Genomic DNA, 21,512 nt, shown 5'->3' on the forward strand with positions numbered 1-21,512 from the left:
ATTCTTCCTCAAAATTGAACGCGGCTCTGTAGACGGTAATGCTGTAGAGGCTGTAGTCTCTTTCATTACTGTTCCACCAGTTGAATTTTAAATATTGGTGAAGATCCAACGCTGCCGGAGAGAGAAAACATTCACCGGGTGCTTAACATTTTGGTGACACTCAAGTATAAGCAAACTAGTTGACATTCCCCGACTGTCAATCCTCTGATGTGTTTCAGTGGAAGATGTGAAATGTTAGGGGGAAAACAAAAAGGTCAAGATGCTGCTCGTTAACTAATGCAAATCGTGTTGCACGTCTTTAAAGCGTCTCCAAAAGTCCTGAAAAGCCAAACTCAGATGTAATGGGTTTTATGACCCTGTGGTGCCCCAGTGTTGCTGTGATGAGGGAAACCTGTTTCAGGCAGGGGACAGAGGCTTGAATGCACCGTTGACAAAGCGTTTCGCGAACACCATCTCTCTCTCTCTCTCGGCGATGGAGGAGGGGGGGGCTGGTTAAGTGGTGGTTCATGCTTGGTTGGTCTTCATCACACAGTGTTCCAATCCAGAGTGAAATGCTGGACCCCATGCAGGCCTGATTCTCACTCTCTGCTCCCACTTTTGGGCACAGTGTGTATGTGTGATTGTGTGTCTCTGTAGTTTATTGTGTGACTGAGGTCAAAGGAAATGGTGTGAATGAGATGAGAAAGAGAGCATGAATGAGGTGCACTTAGTGAATCAATTTTTCTTGTCTCATATCTCTCTCTCTCTTAAAGGATAAAACGTCTTGCAACTTGGGTAATGGCTGACTTCTGGGAATAAGGTGACATCACTACAGAGAAGTCAGACAGGTTGTAAAAAGGCCAACAGTTTAGCCAGATTATTTACTGAAAATCACTTTATGATGTCGCTAAATCAGAATCCCTCACTTAAAAAAACTGAGCGCACGGACGTATGGCAAATATGGTGCGTCGCAAGTGAACAAGAAAGCCTGTAACGTGCTTGGATGGTAAATTGCAAACTTTTAAATACATCTAGCTTAAATGGGGGCAAGGCTTGACCAACCTGATAGTTGTTGAAAACTATCTGAAAGTAAATCTGCAGAAATTTTCACAGTTGACCAACACAAAGCCAACTTGAGAGTGCAGACCTTTTATTTAACCTCCTCCCTCCTAAAATACGGTTTCTGTTGTGAGACAGGATACGATTGTACAAATAGGTCTTCAGAATAAAGTTTGTGAATTTATTGTCTCATTAGAAGCCCAGCTAACGAGTTTGCAGACAGACTAGGAGAGCTTTATTTTCCCTCTTCAATAACTTTTTATTGAACTGAACTGAAAAATATGGTGGTAAACAAAATGCTAGGTGGGAGTAGACAGCAACAGCAGTTCAACCAACTAGCCCTGTGAGTGTAGTCACAACATCGCCAGCCTGCCAGAAGCAAATATTTTGCTAAGACATACAGTTCAATGCTGCTATACCGTTCTTTAAGTCTGCTTCCTAATTTAAGGTAATATTATATATGGAAAAACGCATCAAAAAACACAATATGAACTGACATGATGAGAGACTTGCTGGTCCTGCTGGGTTCCCTATTCTTGAATAGAGTTCTTTTGTGCCTTAACTGTAGGCAGTATGCATATCGCTCAAGTAATTTGTGTTTAATCAAATACCCTGCAGCATACCTGGGACCAGCTATTATTCCAGCACAGAAAAACTGCACACATTGCACAGAGAGAGAAGTCATTATTTTAATTATGTACTGGGCTTTATAAGTTAGTTGCTCAATTAAATTGAAGGGTGTAACCAATGGATCAAAGATGTGATGCGGAACATTACAATGAAAAATAATGAAAATAAGATGCACAGTCAAGTGTGGGCCTGGAACTATGTAGTCATACCTCTACGGCACAAGTGGACTGTCCTATTTATCCCAAAAACCCATATAGGTAAAAAATGAAACTATGTTTATATTTGTTGTTAGGTGGCGGCCTCTAGTGGCTGTAATAATCATTACAGCTGCAAAGGAGGAAGTGAAGAGAAAAGTCTGTATTAGGAGGAAGTCAGGGATGGAGGGTCAGGTTATACATTCAGGAGACAGTTGTTTGTGTCCAATGGGAAACCAGAAGTCACTAGTGAGTTTCTGCATTGCATTGTGTTGGATTTTATTTTTGTTTTCTTTCCAGTACCTTGAGATGATAGCTTGAGTCAATGTCTTGTCTGATAAGTGGAAAAATCTCGATGCACTGAGGGTCCACTGGTAGGTTCACTCAGCTGTGTCTGGAGGTTTATTTATAACCTGTCTGAATGTCACCACTTGTATTTCTTGCCCTGTCAGGCTTCTTTTAGTGATGTTGCAAATACAACAAAAAACAAAAACAAACAAATAACAGAACAAAACTCAACAATAAGAGCCAAGCTGTAATAAAATTTTACTTTCATATCTGTGTGTATGTTTGTTTGTGTGTACCAGTTTTGCAACCCAGAAGGTCGATAATAAATCCAGTGCCAACATTAAAAAAATGTCTTGCTACAATATCTACTGCGGGGTTAAAGGTTGGAAAAAGATTGTGATTATGGCAAATAAACTATCGGTAGGGTCACTCAACTCAACTTCTTGGTTACAGTTACAGAAAGATAGTGGTGAGAGTGCTGATACTAATTACCAGGATGCTCATCCACCATCCTGATCTCCGCACTCCCAGTTTTCTGCCTCGCTACATAAAGGTCACATCACTTCCTACATTGGTGCATTTCTGAGGGATACTAGGCTGCTTTTTTGTCCAGTCGATACCTCATCCACCCACAGGCTACATGATAGTACACACAGAGAGTACATGACAGGAGAGTCAAGCACTACTAGGAACAGATGAGATCAGACAACCAGCAGCAGTTTAATCTCCATGTTTCTGGGCTCATAGAGGATGCAACCTCCATAATCGTACTTCTCAGTGTAGTCATCTGGCTGGCAAGAACTGTAACACACGTCATAATGTCACTTCTGAGGACAATCAGGTCTCCTTCTAGGGTGATTACTCACCTTGTAACGAGGGAAGGTGTCATAGGGAATGGTGACTCACAATGAGAATCACACGTAGCGGTATCATCGAAATGAAGGTGTATCTGCTTTAATACAATCGTGTGTCATGTACAGAACACTGAACACCTGTAAACAGGAAAGTAAGAAAGTGAGAGAACACAACACAGAAGGAAAGAGGGAACTTTTTTCTAATCCAACGAAATGATGTCCAAGCACGTCTAGACAGGTTGTTCTTACTGCCAACACTACTGCCTCTAGCATCACTTCTTGAAGCGCCGCTCTAGTGCAGTAGTATAAAGAGCAAGCAAGTTCAAGTCAGGGGGTGGTTGGGGCGGGTCATTCACAGGACCATCCCTCTAGAGACTGGAGTTCGCGTTCCGTTTGTGACCAAGTAGTTCATTTTGGTTAAACCTAACCACACCACAACCATTTGACAACCTTAATAACAGTCTAAAAGTCCTAATATGTCATATAGTGCAAAATGTTTGTCAGCATACCATATTATATAAGACTAAGCAGATGTTGCATATTACTTATTGTTGCTAACTTGACCAAGGAGCCTTTATTTTGAAAGTGTAACGAGACGTTGCATATAACGTATTAATGCTAACTTGGATGCAGAGGCTTTCAAGTGCAAAGCTGACGCTAGAGTGGTAGGTATAATGTCATAGTTTGAAGCTGAAGGCCACTGACGAATCTGCCTAATTTGTTGAGCTTGGAGTGAGAACGTGTTTGTATAGATTATTGGTAATTTATATTTAAAAACTTGGTTGGTGGTGCATCAGAAGTCAGTGGAGATAGATCCTGACACTTTTGGCATTTAACAACATTTGTTCTGCCCTGTTTCCCCAGTCAGCTCATCAAGAGAGAGACATATCGGAGGAGAGGCTCTGCGCAACAAGCTAATCCGTCTGGGTGAAGGGATAATGATATACTGGCTTGACAGAGAAACACAATCCCACAGCAAGTGTAACAACAACAGAATAACAAATGCATGCTGCTCTGAACTGCGGCTGAAGAGTTTCACTAATGAACCCCTTATGAAAGCAAACCCTGATGTTTGTAAGGGGACCTTGTGCACATCTCTTACATCTACTAATACCTAAAACATAAATAAATATTGTGTTTGAGTGACTGGCTCCTACAATAAACCATTAATCTATTAATAGATGAAAGGGAAACACTGTTTCAAACACACCTTTCACTGCTTCTATAAAGAGTGAATAAAAAAAATAAAAAAATAAATACCATAAAAAGAATTGTTTCCTTGATGAGTACTGCTCGGAAAAATGCAGACTTTAGCTAAAAGACTATTGATTTTTCAATGTTGTGTATACTCCCATGGCAGAACTTTTCAGTCTATAAAATGCTGCTTACTTATTTGTTCAAAGACGAAAGAGTTCAGGCATCCAAAGACTGCTGCCTTGAAGGGAAACACACATATAGCATTACTATAATCATATAATCACAGCCCAATCTTCATTTTAGAGTGTGAATCTGTCTCTTGCAGAGTCATTTCAGTGCTGTTATTGAGACAAATCCTAGAGCTGTTGAACATAAAGCTGATGGGGTCTTTCATTTACACACTAACAGTTTTCGGGGTAAATTTATGGACATGTTTTGGCATTCAGACCTGTCAGCGGCACTGCAATGAAACAAAAAGGGATGTAATTACAGAAACATTCTCAGTCCACAAATGTCAGTATCCATCACAAACTGATGCCATGAATTTACATCGCAGGCTATTAAACACCACAGAGTATTAGTTGCTTGATCGCTGTGAACGCATGTGAATAAGAGTAATCAGTAGATGGCTGCTTTTTGGGTGGATTTTGGCTTTGACAGTTCCTCCAAATGAGAAAAAGTCTTCAATTTCAATCAGGGAAGCCAGTGAAGCAGTGAAATCCAAAGCCAAGTGAGGATGAATAAAAAAGCAAAGACAAGCACAGAAATTTAATAGCTGCCACTTGACGTCATATCTTATCAGTCATTTTAGAGAGCAGTCATTTTAGGATTACACCTTTTGGCGTGCAGTGTCTGCCATGCTCACGGCAGAATTACATGCTGCATCTCGATTTTTTTAACCTCCCCTTTAGTATTCAAACGTGTGGTGTTAATTTGCAGTTGGCACACATCACAGAAGTACCTGCAAGATAGTATCGTGTTTATACATACGTAGATATGCAAGACTGTTCAATCTCCAGATACTTGTTTGTCTTTTTGCTTTTATGTATTTACTTCCTTTTTTATTTCTTTCCACCTTTTTTTTTTTTCCAAGGCCTTCAGCTATACATGCACACACACTAAGATGTGCTGGGAATAGTTTGTAATGTATTGTTGCGTCGTGGTTAGGCTTAGGAATCAATCATGTACACCAACATATGCCATAGGGTTACTTTCGGATATTTAGTTTTTTTCTGCAGACACTGTAAATAGTGTAGATGTAGTATAGTGGTATATGTGTGCCTGTCCAACTGTAGATTGCTATGGGTGCATTGTTTTGTGCATGTTTGTATGTATATTTAGGTATATGTGATGGCAACGGCGGAGCATGAAGATGCAGTGGCCGGTAGCTAAATTTTAGTTTTTTTATTTTCTTTTAGCTTTATTGCTAAAAAAAATACTGCCTATTGCAGATATACTGCCAACAGCACTGGAGAAGAAAGCGGGTGTCTTGGATTAAGAGCAGCAGACTTTGAAACCACCACGGCCCATGGCACCTTTCAACCATCCAACCTGACCGGCTGGACTGGAGATTGGGTTGGGGAGTGAGACAGTTTGGAAGATGGATAAAAGAAACAATTTGCAGTTAAGGTTATAGCTTGATGTAATACAGTCCGTCCATATGCTCATGTACTATATTCAAGCCAACCGTTATGCACCTACCTGTGGATATATGCTGAAGCTCAATAAAGAAATAATCATATAAAAAGAGCTACTACCTGCCGGAGGAGTCTGTAGAATGGAATCACAAATCAATAAAAATGCGGATTTTTCATTAATAATTTACCTGAAAGAGAGTGACAGTATTATCACATGAGTATCCTTTCTGGTGTATGTCGAACCTGAGGGGTAAATAACACTGTGGGGTCCTCATTGCTCTGTGTCCGCTGCATGCACTGATGGCAGAGGTTTGTTTGCGAGAGCTCTGGGATGTGGAGGCACTCGGCAGTTAATCAAACTGTCATTCCAGGTCCGGATCGGGGTGGGGCTGGTCAGCCTGGACCTTGACATGTGTAGAGCCAAACTACTACATGACACTAGGCGAGCGCTCAACACTCTCCCAACCTCTCTTCTTATCACTATCTCTTAAATCTACTCGGCTGTACAAACTCTACCTCTATCATTACCTTCCGTCTCTGTTTGCCCTCAGTACTTACAGTACAACGCCCCTGTCTGTTTGCCAGGGCATAAACACAACACACTTCCCCCCGTCCTGCCAATTCTCCTTTTGTTTGTGTGTGTTTTTTAAGTACAACCCTCCTCACACACACACACCTTTGTTCTCTCCTTTGCCTCCCTCTCTCCTCCCCTCTTTCTGTGATCTTCGTATATTCTCTGCTTCTCTTGGTTGCTGCTGTCTCTTCTATGTCTCCTGTTGCGAATGTTTGGCGCCAAACCCTCCACAAGGGAGCAGGCATAGAGAGATGGAGGGAGGGAAGTGGCGAAGTACAGAGCAAAGAAAGAGAAACAGAGGAGCAGAAACAGTCAGGGTCCTGTAGCTGCGGGGGCTGACAGAGGAGCAGGTGGTGATTTACCCAGACAATTTTAAGGATAATTGTGTACATCTGCTGCAAGGGACAAGCGTCACAAAGGCCACTTTTACAACATCTTCTTAATCTCCTGGGCTATAAGGTTGAATTAAACACTGCGTCAAGTAAGTGCCGCTCTACTCTGTTAAACCAACGTGAGTCAGTGGAAATAGCTCTGGAGTTCATTGCAAGCTTGTGAGCACAGAGAGCTTCAGGTAGTGACTTTAAAACAAAGCTGAATATTGTGTGACACTGTCAACAGCACTACTGTCAAGTATCAAGAGCCATATTGTGTAAGTGCTGTGAATACAAGTCCTTGGATTTTAAACTATAATAATTCATTCTGACTGCTCTGAACACAGAGTAGTCTGAGTGTGTGAATAGCTAGAACATGCCGAACTGCTATAATAAACATTATACAGCCTCACGATAATTAAATAATTCGGTACAGCTCAGATGTTGTTAAAGGATAATGTCTATTGGCAAATCTGCTTTCAGCTCTGATTACAGGGGCACTCCTCACGAGGAGTACTACACAACCACTGGAGATAGTTGTGTAAATGCCTCTGTGGAAAAGATATGAAAGACACAACTGTGTTGCAATATGGAAAAAGTAGTGACTAGTAATTTTGGAGTATGACCGATACTACAAATGAGAAGTCAGGATAGCTCGGCTTCTGCTGCTTCGATTTTGACCATTCTTTTTTTTCTTATCTGTCTCTTCTGGGTTCCCAACTTAATGGAATTGAAACATTTCTGCAGTGCGCTTTAAAAATATTTCTACAAACGGTCCAGTCACCAGGATAAAATGTTGGCAGTTTCTGCAAACCACATACATACCATATTGACATTTCAACAAAATGTGTTTTATCACATTCACATTACAGGTTTATGACCTGACATGAGGTGGAGGGGATTGTGGTGAATTTACAGGCGACAAGGCTGGCAGCCCATTGACCACAATTTGAGATGTTTCAACATTTATAAGTCTGAAACCACTGGATATTTTTAAGGTGACCTTGGGAGAATTTTTAGCCATATTTGTGGTATTAGTATATTTTTATTGATTTTTATCAAGACGTTTTATTTATGATTCTGGTGTTTCATCACTACAGTGTGGCTACTAATAATTGCTAATATAAAGTAGTTTTAGTGCCCGGTGTAGGCTGCTTCAGTGAAACACAGACAAGCAGTAAAGCAGACTACTGTACTAGCATGTTTTTGGCACAGAAAATGGTCAGATTGGACAATGCAAACATATTGGACATGGGTAAGCTCAGTTTAAAAATATCGAATTCAGTGCGAGTCTTTAAAAGCCAATGTTGACCCAATTTTCAGTGGTGGTACATGAGAGAGACTATAGGGCTGTTTTAGGCACAGTGTGAAGCCTCTGAAATATTTTAAAACTAGCGTGTAAAGCACTGCCTTGGGAAACATACTGCTGCATGGAAAATCCTTCAAAAAATAAACTAAACTTATTTTTCTGTCATTCTCACAAGCCAGCTTCAGAATGGATCTTTAAATACTGTGAATAGTTGGCGTTCACAGTATCACTGTGCTATGACAGGATGGTCTCCAAAGCCTCTTTTGTAATGTTATGAAGGGACTGAGTGTGGCAGCCCCATCATGCATGACACGTCAATGCATTAATCTGAAAATGGATTCAGGAGTCTTACTGTATAAGTACTGTGGCTGGGTGGAGCAGATTTATATTTACAGCCTGAGGGGCAGTAAGAGTATCCCTGCCTGCACAGGGAAACACAGGATGACACAGCTAATTCATCTTGGCAGCATCATGACAGCTGGGCTGGGGCGAATTTGGGAAGGGGGAAATGCTTCTGATGAATGACTTTCAGAGTGCGGCCGCTAGCTATAGCAAACACTCTCCAAGTCCCCACAGGCCTGATGCCTCCTATTTGCCGCTCGGGGAGAAATGAATGAATGGCCCTTTGTGAAATAAATGGTCCCTTTCTGTTTGACATTTACAAATGAATCTTTCTTGTAAAACTAAATCCATCCATTTGTTTTATGAGTAGTGGAGGTGAGTCTCATGTGTCGGCACTCAAGATTGTGTGGTTGTCATAATCACACAGAGCGGCGGTGATTTAAGAAATGCCAAAATGTGCTGCGTGCAATTACGCATTCAGGGTGTCATCACTCAAATAAACATAAAAAAAAAAAAAAAAGATTTAAGGGTCGGTTCAACATTTTTTTAAATTTGCTTTCATTGCGGCTACAGTAATAATGTGTAGCAGGAGTCAAAATGTTTTATCCAGGGAGATTCTTGCTGGAGAAATTTCTTGGTGAACAACAGAAGACACAGTGAATCTGTGCGGCTTCCTGAAGTCTTGTTGTCACAGTGAGGTTGCCATGCAGGTTTGACACGCACACCTGAACCTTTGCAGCACTGTACAGCACAGCTGTCATCCATTCAATTAAATACCAACTATTTTGAGTACAGTATTTTTTTTTTCAAGACAAACTCTGATTCCAGCTTCTTAAATGTGAAAATGATCTGTTTTCAGGGCAGTAAACTGACTGTGGAAAAAACAAGACATTTGAGGACGTCATCTTTGGCCTTGGGAAGCACTGATTGATATTTTTCACCATTTTCTGACATTTTAGAGACAAAAACATTAATTAATCAATGGAGAAAAGAATTGACAGAGTAATCGGCAATGAAAATAATCGTTAGTTGCCGCTCTAAATTGGTATATCTTCTAAAACATTAAACTATTCCATTAATAACTTTACAGACAGTGATGAAATGAAGTTGAAATCCATAGCCTATTAAAAGTTCAAATCCACAAGAGCTACCTCAAATGAAGAATTTGTATGGAAGGACACATGATAAAACACACAAACTGTACTTCAACAAGTGTCCATCTTTCAAAACATCAACCTCAAATAACAACAGTATGAACATGAAGTTCCCCTCTCCGTCTGCAAACACAAATCCTTTAAAATCGCCTCGAGCACCACCTCTCATCTCCCTGAGAGACAAGTTGCATCTTACCCTTTCAAAATATTATATTGAGCTTGCTTTTGATTTTTAATTCAGCGTATGAATGATCAAGAACATCTAAACCAGTGAGATCCTCGGGAGCTATCCTCTCATGTCCTATTAATTTCAGTCTCAACCCGGCTGAACGATAGTTTATACAATCACAGCCTTAGAAGCTGATGTTAACCAGCATGTTCTCAGATGTGGAAAACGCTAAAACAGAAACAAACTTTTTTTATTTTCATGCCTGGACATTAAGGTTTTATTCAAGCTACTTCACCAAAATGTATATGTGTGCAAATTCTGAGTTTGTTTACTCCGTCCAGAAACCTGTTTTGCGGCAGATAAACTGGCAGCTTGTTAAACTGCTGGTGGCAAGAAGTGAGTGTATGTAAGAGTGTGTGTGTGTGCTACACCTTATGTCAGGGGGATGTCAGAAATGCAGTGAAAGCAGTACTAACGAAGGAGGGTCGATGGTAGTCCAACTGGCTGACAATCCCCTCGGAAAACGAACACACATACAAACACACACGGACAGTAGAGGAATATCAGTCCACAGAGAGGATGAGACGGACCGAAGCCAACTGCACGGTGGGTTGCACCTAAATGGATCTTTCATTTTGATTTCATTTTGGTCTGCAGTATAATAGTCCCTCTGGAGATACATTTACTGAAAGCAATATGATGGCTGATGTCTTCCATGACTGTGTACTGTACCGTGTGTGCTTGTGTAGCAGACACAGTTGCTAATTGCTGGCCTGATTTATTTGTTTTTCCCACCTAATAACTCCTGGCTTGAAGCAGTCCGAATGATGATGTCCTGATATAGACTGCGGAGAGGGAGGTAGGGGGTTAAATTGAGAGGGCACACCTCCCCGCTGATGTCTGTAATTCTTTCACCGTATGCTACTTAGGCACACATTATTGGTGTTAAGATTTGCATCAGCTGTGCTTATTAGGTTGTGGAGCTGAACAATATAATCAGCCCCTCCTGTAGTACCGCCCAAAGGCAAAAGCAGTAGAGCCGCTAAGATTGACTCTGAGATTCTGGGATGAAACAACAACTGCTCAATCAATAGACCTTCAACTAACATTAGCTCGGGGCAGCCCTGTTTACAATTTTGAGCTCATTTACATTTAAGGCAGTTTGCCACTGCTCTTATCCAGACTGTCTCACAGTGACTGAGCAGATACCTTGCTGGAGTCTCGAATAACAATGATTTCAGAGGACAATGTTCGCACTATTCTTAGAAGTGATGTTTTCGTTTTGACTTCTTGAACTCTGCGCCACCTCGACTTTAGAACAGCTTGAGGGTATAGGTTCAGTTCAGGTTCAGTCTATCTCTATGTTTTGTAAAGTAAAGTCTTCCTTCCATACAAAAGTGCATTCTTAAGTTCAGCATGGTTCCTAGGACAGTGTATCACATAGCTCTGGTGACAAACTACATGTGACTGCCAGAGTGAAGATACTACTTAGCAGTGTCAGACTATTAACACAAAATATAAACTCAGATTGCTCTATCTGTATGCAGCTTTTTGAACAGGATACTTCCTCCATTTAGTCAATAACAGTATTTTTACTATCACAACTCGATCGCCAGTAGCCAAGAACATTTCAGCAAAACTCCAGGTAAGGTAAAACTGGACATTTTTCTATGTTGCTCTTCGCTTTCGTTCAGGTTGACTTTTCTATTTCTCTCTTGTCGCAAAGCTGTGCTTATGCTCTGCTCAGGTTTAAGCACAAAACCAATTGGTTAGGGTTCTGAAAACATGGTTTGGCTTTAAAGGCCTGTTTTGGTCGACACACTCATGGATGGAGATAGTCCAAATTCCTGTGAAAAACATCTGGTTGTGTCTCCAGGCGTCCTTAAAAATATCCAGCAGTGTGACTCAAATTGTGGTCGTCTGTTTTGGCAGCGTTGTTGGCTAATGATAAATAATACACATATAATGTGAATGTGATCTGCCATGTTCGGTACAAATGTCAAACTTGGCAAACTTATACAAACTGTATAACTGCTAACATAATATCCTGGTGACTGGACTGACTACCATCAATTTTGTTATTATTCCCCTGGGAATGACTGCAAACCCTCTGTCTGTCGAACATCTCAATTACAGTTTGGTTTGATTTACAGAGATTCAGTGATATTGAATTCTTTGCCATCAATTTCTTTTTTTTATTTTGTGCCTGCACAATTTAAGTAAGCTGTTAAAGGTTTGTACTAAACTATTTCTACACTATGATATTTCTACTTTTACTTAGGGTTTTCAATACTCCACCACTGCCTAAAATCGATTTATGCAGCTTTTAGCTCTGCATGGCTTTTGATCCATATAATAACTAATCAACACAATATTCTTTTTATGAAAGGAGAGCAGAAGCCAACTACTGAAAGGCATGCCGGAATTAATATTCAAGTTATGTGAACTAGAAATGAGAAAAGTCTGTCTTTCACTTGAATTTACCGACATTATCGCCTGGAAATGATGTGAAGGCTTTGCGTAACATCAACGTTTCAGAAGCAGAGTGTTTATTCTTTAGAAGCCACAACAAATTACATACTTGTTGACAGAAAACAGATGTTAAAAAATTATTACAGATATTAGAGAGATCACAGAGATGTCGTTTCGCACAGGACTGATATTACCACAGGGCAATGTAGTCATTTTGTGGTGGACGTCCCCATGTCATACTAGTCACATTCAAATAGGGCTATAGAGTGTGATACCTCTTGTCTCTATCTTTCTACTTGTGTCTCTTTTCTCTTGCACACACGTTTAGGTTGAGATAAGGTGTCCTGCTGATTCTTCACTCAGCTGCAATGAACCACCGAGTTCCTTATGGAGTCCTGCTGACCACGATAGATGCAGTCATCTATGAAGCTCTGGAGAGGGGAGGCAGCAAACACGAGATCGCCCACAAACACATACTAGCCTTTAGGCATCCTCCACCACCACACACACCACACCACACCACACACATACACACACAGACACACACCTCTTAAATAGCTATTTTCAGTATGATTCCACGTACTTGAATTACGATTAGAAGATATTTTATATTCCCTGCACGGACAGTCAGCAGTGTATAATTGTTCTAATAAAGGGATTGGTGAGGCTTTAAAGGTCTGTACACATCCATGCATGCTGAGACACACTCACACAAAGAGTTTGGGAGAAACACACACACACACTGCCACAAAGAGGGACATAAAAAAGGAGAGAGTAGAGTCCAGTGCTTTTAAAAGGACACCACCTTTCTCCTTACAGCTCCTCTGACACCTATTCTGTCATTTGGAGCCAAATGTTTTATTTCAGCTCTGATATAAAGTACAAGGTGGACAATCCTGTAGAAAGCCATTAAAGCCCTCTCATCAGCCTAATTAGCTAGTAGTAAGTGGCTATTGGCCCGGTATAGGACACTTGTCATATGTCTTATTCATATATAATTGCTCCAATAAGACAGCAGTATCCCTCATTTTCAGATCATTAGGCATCATTTATCTTAGTCGGAAAGTGAAATGAAAGTTCCATCCTTTCATTTAGACCACTTTAATGATTAATTAGCATTTGTGTTATGAAGAGGTAGCGACATCTCTGTGCAATTTAAACGACCCAGTCTCTGTTTCCCACCGGACTCATCTTAACGTGGAGCGAGCGCCGCTGCACCTCTCGTCACCTGCCTCCAAAGAAGACTGATGAGAGATTTAATTAAAATGGCTGCATTCGAAAAAACACTGATCCATCACTTCCACAGAGAGACAGGGAGAGAGAGGACGCAGTGTCAGAGTGCCACAGTGTCTTTTCTACTGGACTGAATTCCTGCGTGTACAGAAACTGAAGAGAGAGACAGAGAGAGAATGAGTGAGGAATGCCAAGGCCGTCCGACCTGAACAAACCTCAGCCCATGTTTGATTTGTAATATTTATTTCTTTAATCCTCAAACACACAAATAGAGATTAATCCCTCAGGAAAACAGTTCTCCTTTAAAAAAAACATGCGACCACTGTGTTTTCACTGGCAGCAGCTCTCTGCCTCTCCATGAAGCTTTAACTGGATAATGGTCTTTGCAGCTCTGATGTTGTACAGTACTGTTGCGGGAATAAACGGGTTCTTAAGAGATGGGATTAAATGTATTTCTGACTGATTTCATGTAAACAACAAGAGAAAAAAAGCAGCATGCAGAATCTCAGTACCAAGAGCTCCATGAAAGCCAGTTGAGGTTCTGATATAATTGTAAAACACTGCCCCCTTGTGATCACTGTTTGATATGAGTGCATGCCAGAAAAGTTGAATTATACATGCTGGCAGGCAAAATGAATCACTGGAAAGCCTTGAAAACAAAGCAGATGAGTATCAGAGGTACCAATTTCACTCTTTAGATCATCACAGTGTTTCATATGGAGATCAAGAGCAGATGCACAAGATACTGAATAATGTTATTTATTGTAAGTAAGTACATTTTCTCAAGTTCTGCACTCAGAATTATGCTGAAATGTTATTGTTATAAGCTAAAGCAATGCATAAAAGAGGCCTCCTCTGAACTCCTGATCCCAAAACAGCTAATAAGGGACGAGAAGTGGAGAGAAAGTCACAGACAGCTATCTGAATTTCAGTGTTACCATAAATATTTAATGGCCCTGGAGCTGTCGCCTCTCAGAGGGGAGGAGGCATTTCAGCAGTGCAAGCTTTTTTCTAACTCAGACACTGTAATGGCCACTTTCTGACCGAGCCTTGAGCTTAATCTAACTCATTTCCATAACCTGAAATTTGAAGTCCATTATTTCAGTTCAGTTTGCACACAAAGGGTCAGGCTAAGCAGTGGAAAGAGATGCAACTAAAGTGGCACATTAAGGCAGTGTTGTTGTTTCAGTGTTGTTATGCTGCTGCCAGAGGGATCTAAACTTCAAATCAACTAATGAAACTGCGAGAGTCCAGCATACATCAACCTGCGAGGAAAGCATTTGGCTTGCACAATGGAAAATAAAATACATCACGAAATGACTACGTATTACAAACAGAGGCGCACAAAATCAATTTCCATTCGAGGAAGTGACAGTTTAATTAGCCTAATTGCGCAAGGTGTAGAATAACTGTTGCTCCACAAGCGACGTGAACAAATGGAGTTCAGCACACACTCGATGCTGGCGGTGCTATATTCAGTTCGTCCTTGTTCTTTGTTGGCGGAACACACATTATGATCCACTGTGCTCCCTCTCTCTTTTTTAAGATAATTTACTAACATCTAATTCATCATGGCATATGCTTGAAGATAATTACATTACACTCTCCCTGATACAGTCTCTTCCCGCTGGCTGCTTAAAAGAAGTGCTGAACCATAACAAGTATTTACAGCTCAGAGCCAGATGGCAAAGCCAGCTCTGGCATTTCATTTCATTTCTTTCTTTTTCTCTTTCTCTGAAAACATTCCCTCTCTTGTCTGTCTGAGTGTCCATCTGAGCCTGAGGTAAACAGGCTGATGCTCTTGAGGAGACAGGAGAAGGGCGTAACCAGAGCCACCGGCCGATTCTGTTGACAATGCTGAGCTTGGGAGAAAGGCAAGCTGTAGCTAATGGGCTGAGGATGGAGCAGGATGCAGGGATTTGGATCACCGCTCTGAGGGGGGCTCACATTCTGCTCTGGGACAGAACTGCTGCAACCTGAACCGTCTATCTGCAGGGCGCTAGCAAAGCATCACTATTGACCCGGCCGTAAGCCAGAGCTTCATCTCAGCTTGGAACACATACACAGACAGACATTCTTTCGCATGCACAAACACCAGACAGAGGGGGTGGACAGCGAGAGGAGGGATGGACAGAAAGCCCCGCAGGGATCGAGAGAGACAGAAAGCAATCAATCAGCTCATCTCCTTTTCCCGCCACTTCTCAACACACCAACAATAGTGAGTCTGTGGGCCATTAGTGGCTCTCTAGCTGATATAATAAACAGCCACTAGCAGGAATTCAGTGTTCTCCGCACTGGGACCAGTGGCGCTTCCAATTACCACATTAGGCCAAATAAATACACTCTATTGATTTGCAGCTCAGAAGGAAAGAGTAATCGAAATACATAATGTGTGCTGCCCTGCTCTGTAGATATAACCAAGCCTGTACTACATGCCACAGGGGAAAGGCTAACCTGTTAATGCTTGTCTCTTTTTTTTCCTCCTTTGTTTTCTCTTTCACTGTCAATTTCATTTTCTACCCAACGCACCTCATCTGCATCTTCTTCAATTTGTGATTTCCCAGAATGCTGTTTGACAACTCCCAGGGATTGGGTTTACACTGATTGCTTTTAATCAATAATGGGCATATTGGGAGTATAAGAATGCTAAGTGATTTAACGGTCTCCTGAACACAGAGGTGTATAGGCACAGAATAAAAGCACACTGTGTGGTTGCACTGCATTTGTCAACTACTGGTAGAAAGAACACTACAGATTCAGTGGATTGCATTTAAAGATCATCTTCGAACACCTCACATGAAATAATCCACGGTGACATCATATTAAACATCTCAGCATGATATTGCATAATCAGTGTCGACCCAGTTATCAGCACAAATAAAACAGAAGAAATAATACAGTTTATATCATCACGCAAACACATGCCAAGTAGCTGTTTCTAAGCAGCGGTTCAGTGTAGAGATTGTTTCCTTTAATATCTGGTGGTCAAATCTGTTCTTCAACATGGTAACAAGGTAACACAGAACGCGCTGTCTATCTCCATTGGAAACACAGAAACGAAACAGCGAGAAAGCATCGGTGTGCCGCATGAGCTGAAGGAACAATCAATGATTATATCAGTGGGAGGCTGTTATGCAGTAGAGTTCAAGCTAAATTGACAGCGGCTAATTAGTCCTATTAATCCTGACAGACAAATGATTACTTGTCAGTTGTGTTAGTCAGGTCTTTAGTGACAACTACACATGAAACCTGTGGGCATGCACACACTAATTCTTTCACAGTGTTTAACTCCTTTTTAACTATATATTTTGACAAAGACACTGTCAGGTGTTAGCAGATATTGAAATACATACAGTATGCAGCAAATACACATAAAAAGCAGCTTAAAGCTTATATAAAAACAAAATGTCATGAGCTAAGACACAAAGAAGAACAATGTTTCACAACATATTCTCACCCTAAATCCTATTCTGTAATTCTTTATGATGAACTCAGCCTTATTTGAAAAAAAAAAAAACTGGGTTTATAAGGACACAGTTAGCAATGATTTAAAACAGGAATGTCACAGCTTCACCAAGGTGTGCAAGATGATCTAAGGAGCACTCCAACTAATTCAAAGTAAGACATTATGAAAGCAAGAATGAGTTTTGAACTGCAGTAATGTCTGTCATTGAATAAAGCCTGGTCACTGCCATGCTAATAAAATGGCAGACTGCTCCGCTGTCACAGTGCTTTGTCTTTTAAAACGCACATCAACACAGGATGACAGCTGGCCCTATTTCACCTCAAGGACAATGGCCACATACTCCACTTTTCTTCAGCTGGACAGACCTGCACATTTTTGGGATTTTTGCCTGAGTAAGACACTGACTAAAAATATGAGAGAAGGATCTATAGTCTGCTATCAAAGCAATATTTTGCTCTTATCTTTGTGGCAACATTAAGTCATGCTGCCTTTGTGCACCAAGTGTCAAAATGCGCAGTGCTATAGACACTATTTTTAAGCTTCAAAATGTTGTTATTTCATAAATACTTCACTGCGGCAATGGCGATGAACTTCACAGCAGGATCATTAATTTCATCCAGCGTGCACACACTGTACTTAGTAAATAAAGAGCCTCCCACAGTTCACAGTTCACAGCTCTTCTTTCCATTTACCCACTCTCACCTCCACATTTTTCTTTTTCCAGACATTTGAGTTTTGGTTGACAGAATGCAGCTTTCTGCTTCAGAGGCCACAAACCCCGTAATGTTGAAGCTGCTTTCAGGGTTGAGGCTGTGAAGTCACTGATAAAAATCACCTGATAAGACAGGCCTTTAATGTTTAATGTCATGTCACACTGTTCTCTTCTGCCTTTTAACCTTCCTTATGACATCTTAGTAACTTTATGACAACCTTTTTCAAGGGTAAATTTATATTTGAGATACAGACTTATGACAGTGATTTCAATTATTAATTCCTGAGCCAAAGTAGAAAAATTCAGATTCTTTCAACCAAAACTCTAAAATATTAAATCTACTGTTAAGAAAACTGACTTTTAGTTACATTACTGCGACTAATCATTTACGCCCTCAAAACATCGATCAACTTCCACTACTGCTAATCTAATTCTGCTCCTAACACTTTAATAATTGATGATAAAATATACTGTCATTTATCAAAGGCGTCATGTTATCTGGTTAGTCTAAAGTGGAATAGTGTGTCATGTACAGGCATTTACACACTGATGTAATTGCCACTCATGAAACCGTAGCACATCCATTAGCAGTCCCCACATTAAGTATCCATAACTGTGCAAAGGTCAGGCAAATCAATAACCCAATAGCTGGATATTCTCAACACTTCTTGGTAATTCGGTATTTCACTTGTGTGCTGTCTGTTGTGCACACTCGAGGGAACACTGGTCAGCAGACACAAAAGCAAAAATACCAGAAATTCTGATATAAGTGTCTGACAAGAGGCTGCCCTTAAGTTTCCTCCGGGCAACACAAAGAATCCTCCAGTGTTTGTTCGATTCAATAACAACAGCTGGATGCCAAGTGTGCCACTTTAAGTAATGGAACCTGCTTTTATTATGTCTGCTCTTTTTGAAATTTACAACAGAGTTTCATTAAAGCAGACATGCTGACTTAGAAAAACATTTTTATTTACAGCGACGACTTGGGATTGGAGGTAACGGAATCACCTCACAGCAATAAATAAACTCTTTCTACCACATGGGTGATTTTCTGCATAGCATCAGTGAGGACTTACATGGTGGCATTATAGTTTATTTTTCATTATTAGGTTTTAGTGGATGCCCTAATTTCATCACAGTGAACCCAAAAAGAATATACGCTTTGATGAAATCCTGCAGTCTCCTCTCTATATCCTCTTGGGGCATTTCAATTTCAGACCCCCATATGCAATACTGCTCATCAATCAAAACTATCGAGTCTACCACACCCATATAAAATACCTCTTGAATATATGATGTGCCAACTGGCAATGGTGAATACCAATTTTTTTGTAGCCTGCTGCTTCCCAGAAAGATCAAACATTTGAGACTATTTTAAAACGTATTTCTCGCGGCTGGAGCTCCGAGTGACTTACCTCTCTGAAATTCTCCGGGCCACACTCTAAGCCTCTGAAGTTACACTCCAGCAACATTTCCTCGATGCGGTGTCTTGTGCGGTTGTAGAACTCATCCAGGCTGAAGCGAGTGCGGTCCGGTTCCTGGGCGAGCGGAAACCCCGGTGCCATGCCTTCTTCGAAGCCCAGCAGGGGGCCCATGAAAACCAGGTCATTGTAGCTCATCTGAGACTTCCGAACAAAGTTGTAGTTACATACGGTGACGGCAGGAAACGTCATGTTTTTGGCCATTTTTTCATCCAGCATGGTGATGCGATCGTACTGGAGATAGTATATGACCCTGTCAGCTACCTGGTACAAAAAAGCGGACAGGGCCATGGTGAAGACCACTGCCCACAGACCCTGGCGAATACCAAACTTCTTGTCTTCCACAAACACATGGTTGGCTCCATGGAGCGAGCAACCGCTGAAGAAACCTGCCAGGTCGTCCACCTCTGGGATGTTGTCCTCCTCGTCATTGTAATCATCCACTTGACTACTCCCATCCAGGTATTCCTGCGAGTCACCGTAGCTCCTCTTCACACGCTTGTAGTGGTCGTCAAAACCGTCTTTGCCATATCCTCTGTCCGGCTCATCGTCGGCAGAGAAGGAGATGGTGCACATGATCCGGACCGGCATGATTGCAGGATGATTAAGTCACTACTGATTATAAATAAGATAGCCACCTGAAGGCATCCAAAATCGTCCAGTCCAAAAAGCAATGAAATCCTTCAAGAAGAGAAGCAGTAGCAAGCTTGTTAAAATCTAGCCACTGATGCAAAACTATCATAATTCAGCAATTCAGCATGTAGACAATCAGAAACATCTTGAAAGTATTAATTCTGCCATGAACTAAGTTGGCACTAAAAATTGCCGGTCAAAACACTTACACAATCAAACACACACTTTCCAAAACAAGGTCAAAACATCATCTGAATCAAAGAGCACAAGCTGAAAAGCAAAACACACACTCTGCTCCCTGCCATTCTCATCTGAGTTGAACTGAGATGCCTTGCCTGGGTTCGTCCTTGTGTCTCGGGGGCACATCCATCCCTTGGAGCAATTTCGAAAGAGAGAAGAAGAAGCAGAAGAAGAAGAAGAAGAAGGAAAGGAGGAGGAGGAGGATGAGGAGGAGGAGGAGGGGAAAGAAGGTGAGGCCATGAGGAGCACAGGACACTGAATACTCCCGCAGGGCCGAGCTACAGGTCACCATGCCGGGGCCGAGTTTCACCGTTTACAGGAAAAAAAAAAGGAAAAAAAAGGAGGCTTGACGCAGTGGAAGAGAGAAATGGTAGCCAGTGTTCGGTAGCAAAAGCTCTAAATAGGATGTTTATTTCTGCTGATTCAGTGTGACCTCACTCCTCCACCAAAAAGACAAATACCTCAGCATGGTTGTGTAATCAAATGCAAATAATACTTAGGTGTTATTGAAATGACTACAAAGGAGCCGAATAATATGCAAAACAATCTTACATGCACTGGCGTTAATTACATGATCTGCTCTCAGAGTGAGTTTTACAGCACACCAGAAAAGAAGGGTAGTTTTAGGAGATTCAGAGAGAGGAAGTATTAAGTTCATGTGACGCCTAATCAAGAAATAAGCCATAACAGAGCAACCACCGAGGAGAACAGTCATGGAATTCGATCAAGACTTCCGTTTGCTCATTGTTATTTCAGTCTAATGGCTCATTTTACCAACAGATCTCCTTCAAATTACAAAACCAAGCACATAGCTGTGAGCAGTTCTGTGGAAAGCAGATTAGCTGAAACCAAATATGTACAAGTAGTGTAGAGGAAAAAAAAAACATCTTAAACAGATCCTCTCATTATTGAATATGGAGATAAATGCAGATTCCCATGGGTGGTGTTGGTTGTGATATGAAAAGGAAATGTAAGAGACCGATCCATCTGTATCGATCCACCTCCATTAGACCGCTGAGATTATTTTCAGAAACATGATGTTGCCAGAAAATGAAACGTTAGATGCCTGTAAGGGGATGACAGCACTCTTTACAATAAAACCAACAGCTAATGATGCACGGGAAGCCTATAAGGAACAGACACATTAAACCTGTAAAACTAATAGAAAACACATTACCCCAACCGATCCATTGGTTGAGCTTTTAAACCGTAACAGCCCATCAGCGTGTTTTCATCGGGCGGGGAAACTCTTAATATCAAGTGTGAGGGTGAGAAAGGCAGCAGACTTGGTCAATATGTGTTTAGCTGCAGCTGTGAAGATTATCCATCACAGAAGGGGAAAAAAAAAACTGCTGATGATAACAGAACAAACAAAAGAGTTGTGGCTTGGCCTTGATCCGTTGCTATCTTGGAGTCTGTTTAACAGCGGCGCCTGATAGCCTCAGGTTCTTGAATATGTATTAGTGATCACTAGATAGCCTCCGGCATCCGGCCTGACCTAACAAGAAGGTCACAGAG

General features: G+C 41.2%; 1 protein-coding gene across 2 annotated transcripts in view; it reads right to left on the bottom strand.

Annotated features, from left to right (window-relative positions):
• The window catches only part of asic1b (acid-sensing (proton-gated) ion channel 1b), a 157,867-nt gene that overhangs the window by 30,303 nt on the left and 106,052 nt on the right, over positions 1–21,512 (bottom strand). Inside the window, exon 1 of one of the 2 annotated variants that reach the window (XM_073468588.1) lies at positions 19,056–19,712. The exons of the other annotated variant lie outside the window; for it this stretch is intronic. Within the exon in view, the coding sequence (XP_073324689.1) occupies positions 19,056–19,712 (657 nt within the window). Of the gene's footprint in view, positions 1–19,055; positions 19,713–21,512 lie in introns of those variants that run through there. 2 annotated transcript variants of the gene reach the window in all.

This window comes from Pagrus major, chromosome 6, assembly GCF_040436345.1.
Source record: "Pagrus major chromosome 6, Pma_NU_1.0".
NCBI lineage: Eukaryota > Metazoa > Chordata > Actinopteri > Spariformes > Sparidae > Pagrus > Pagrus major.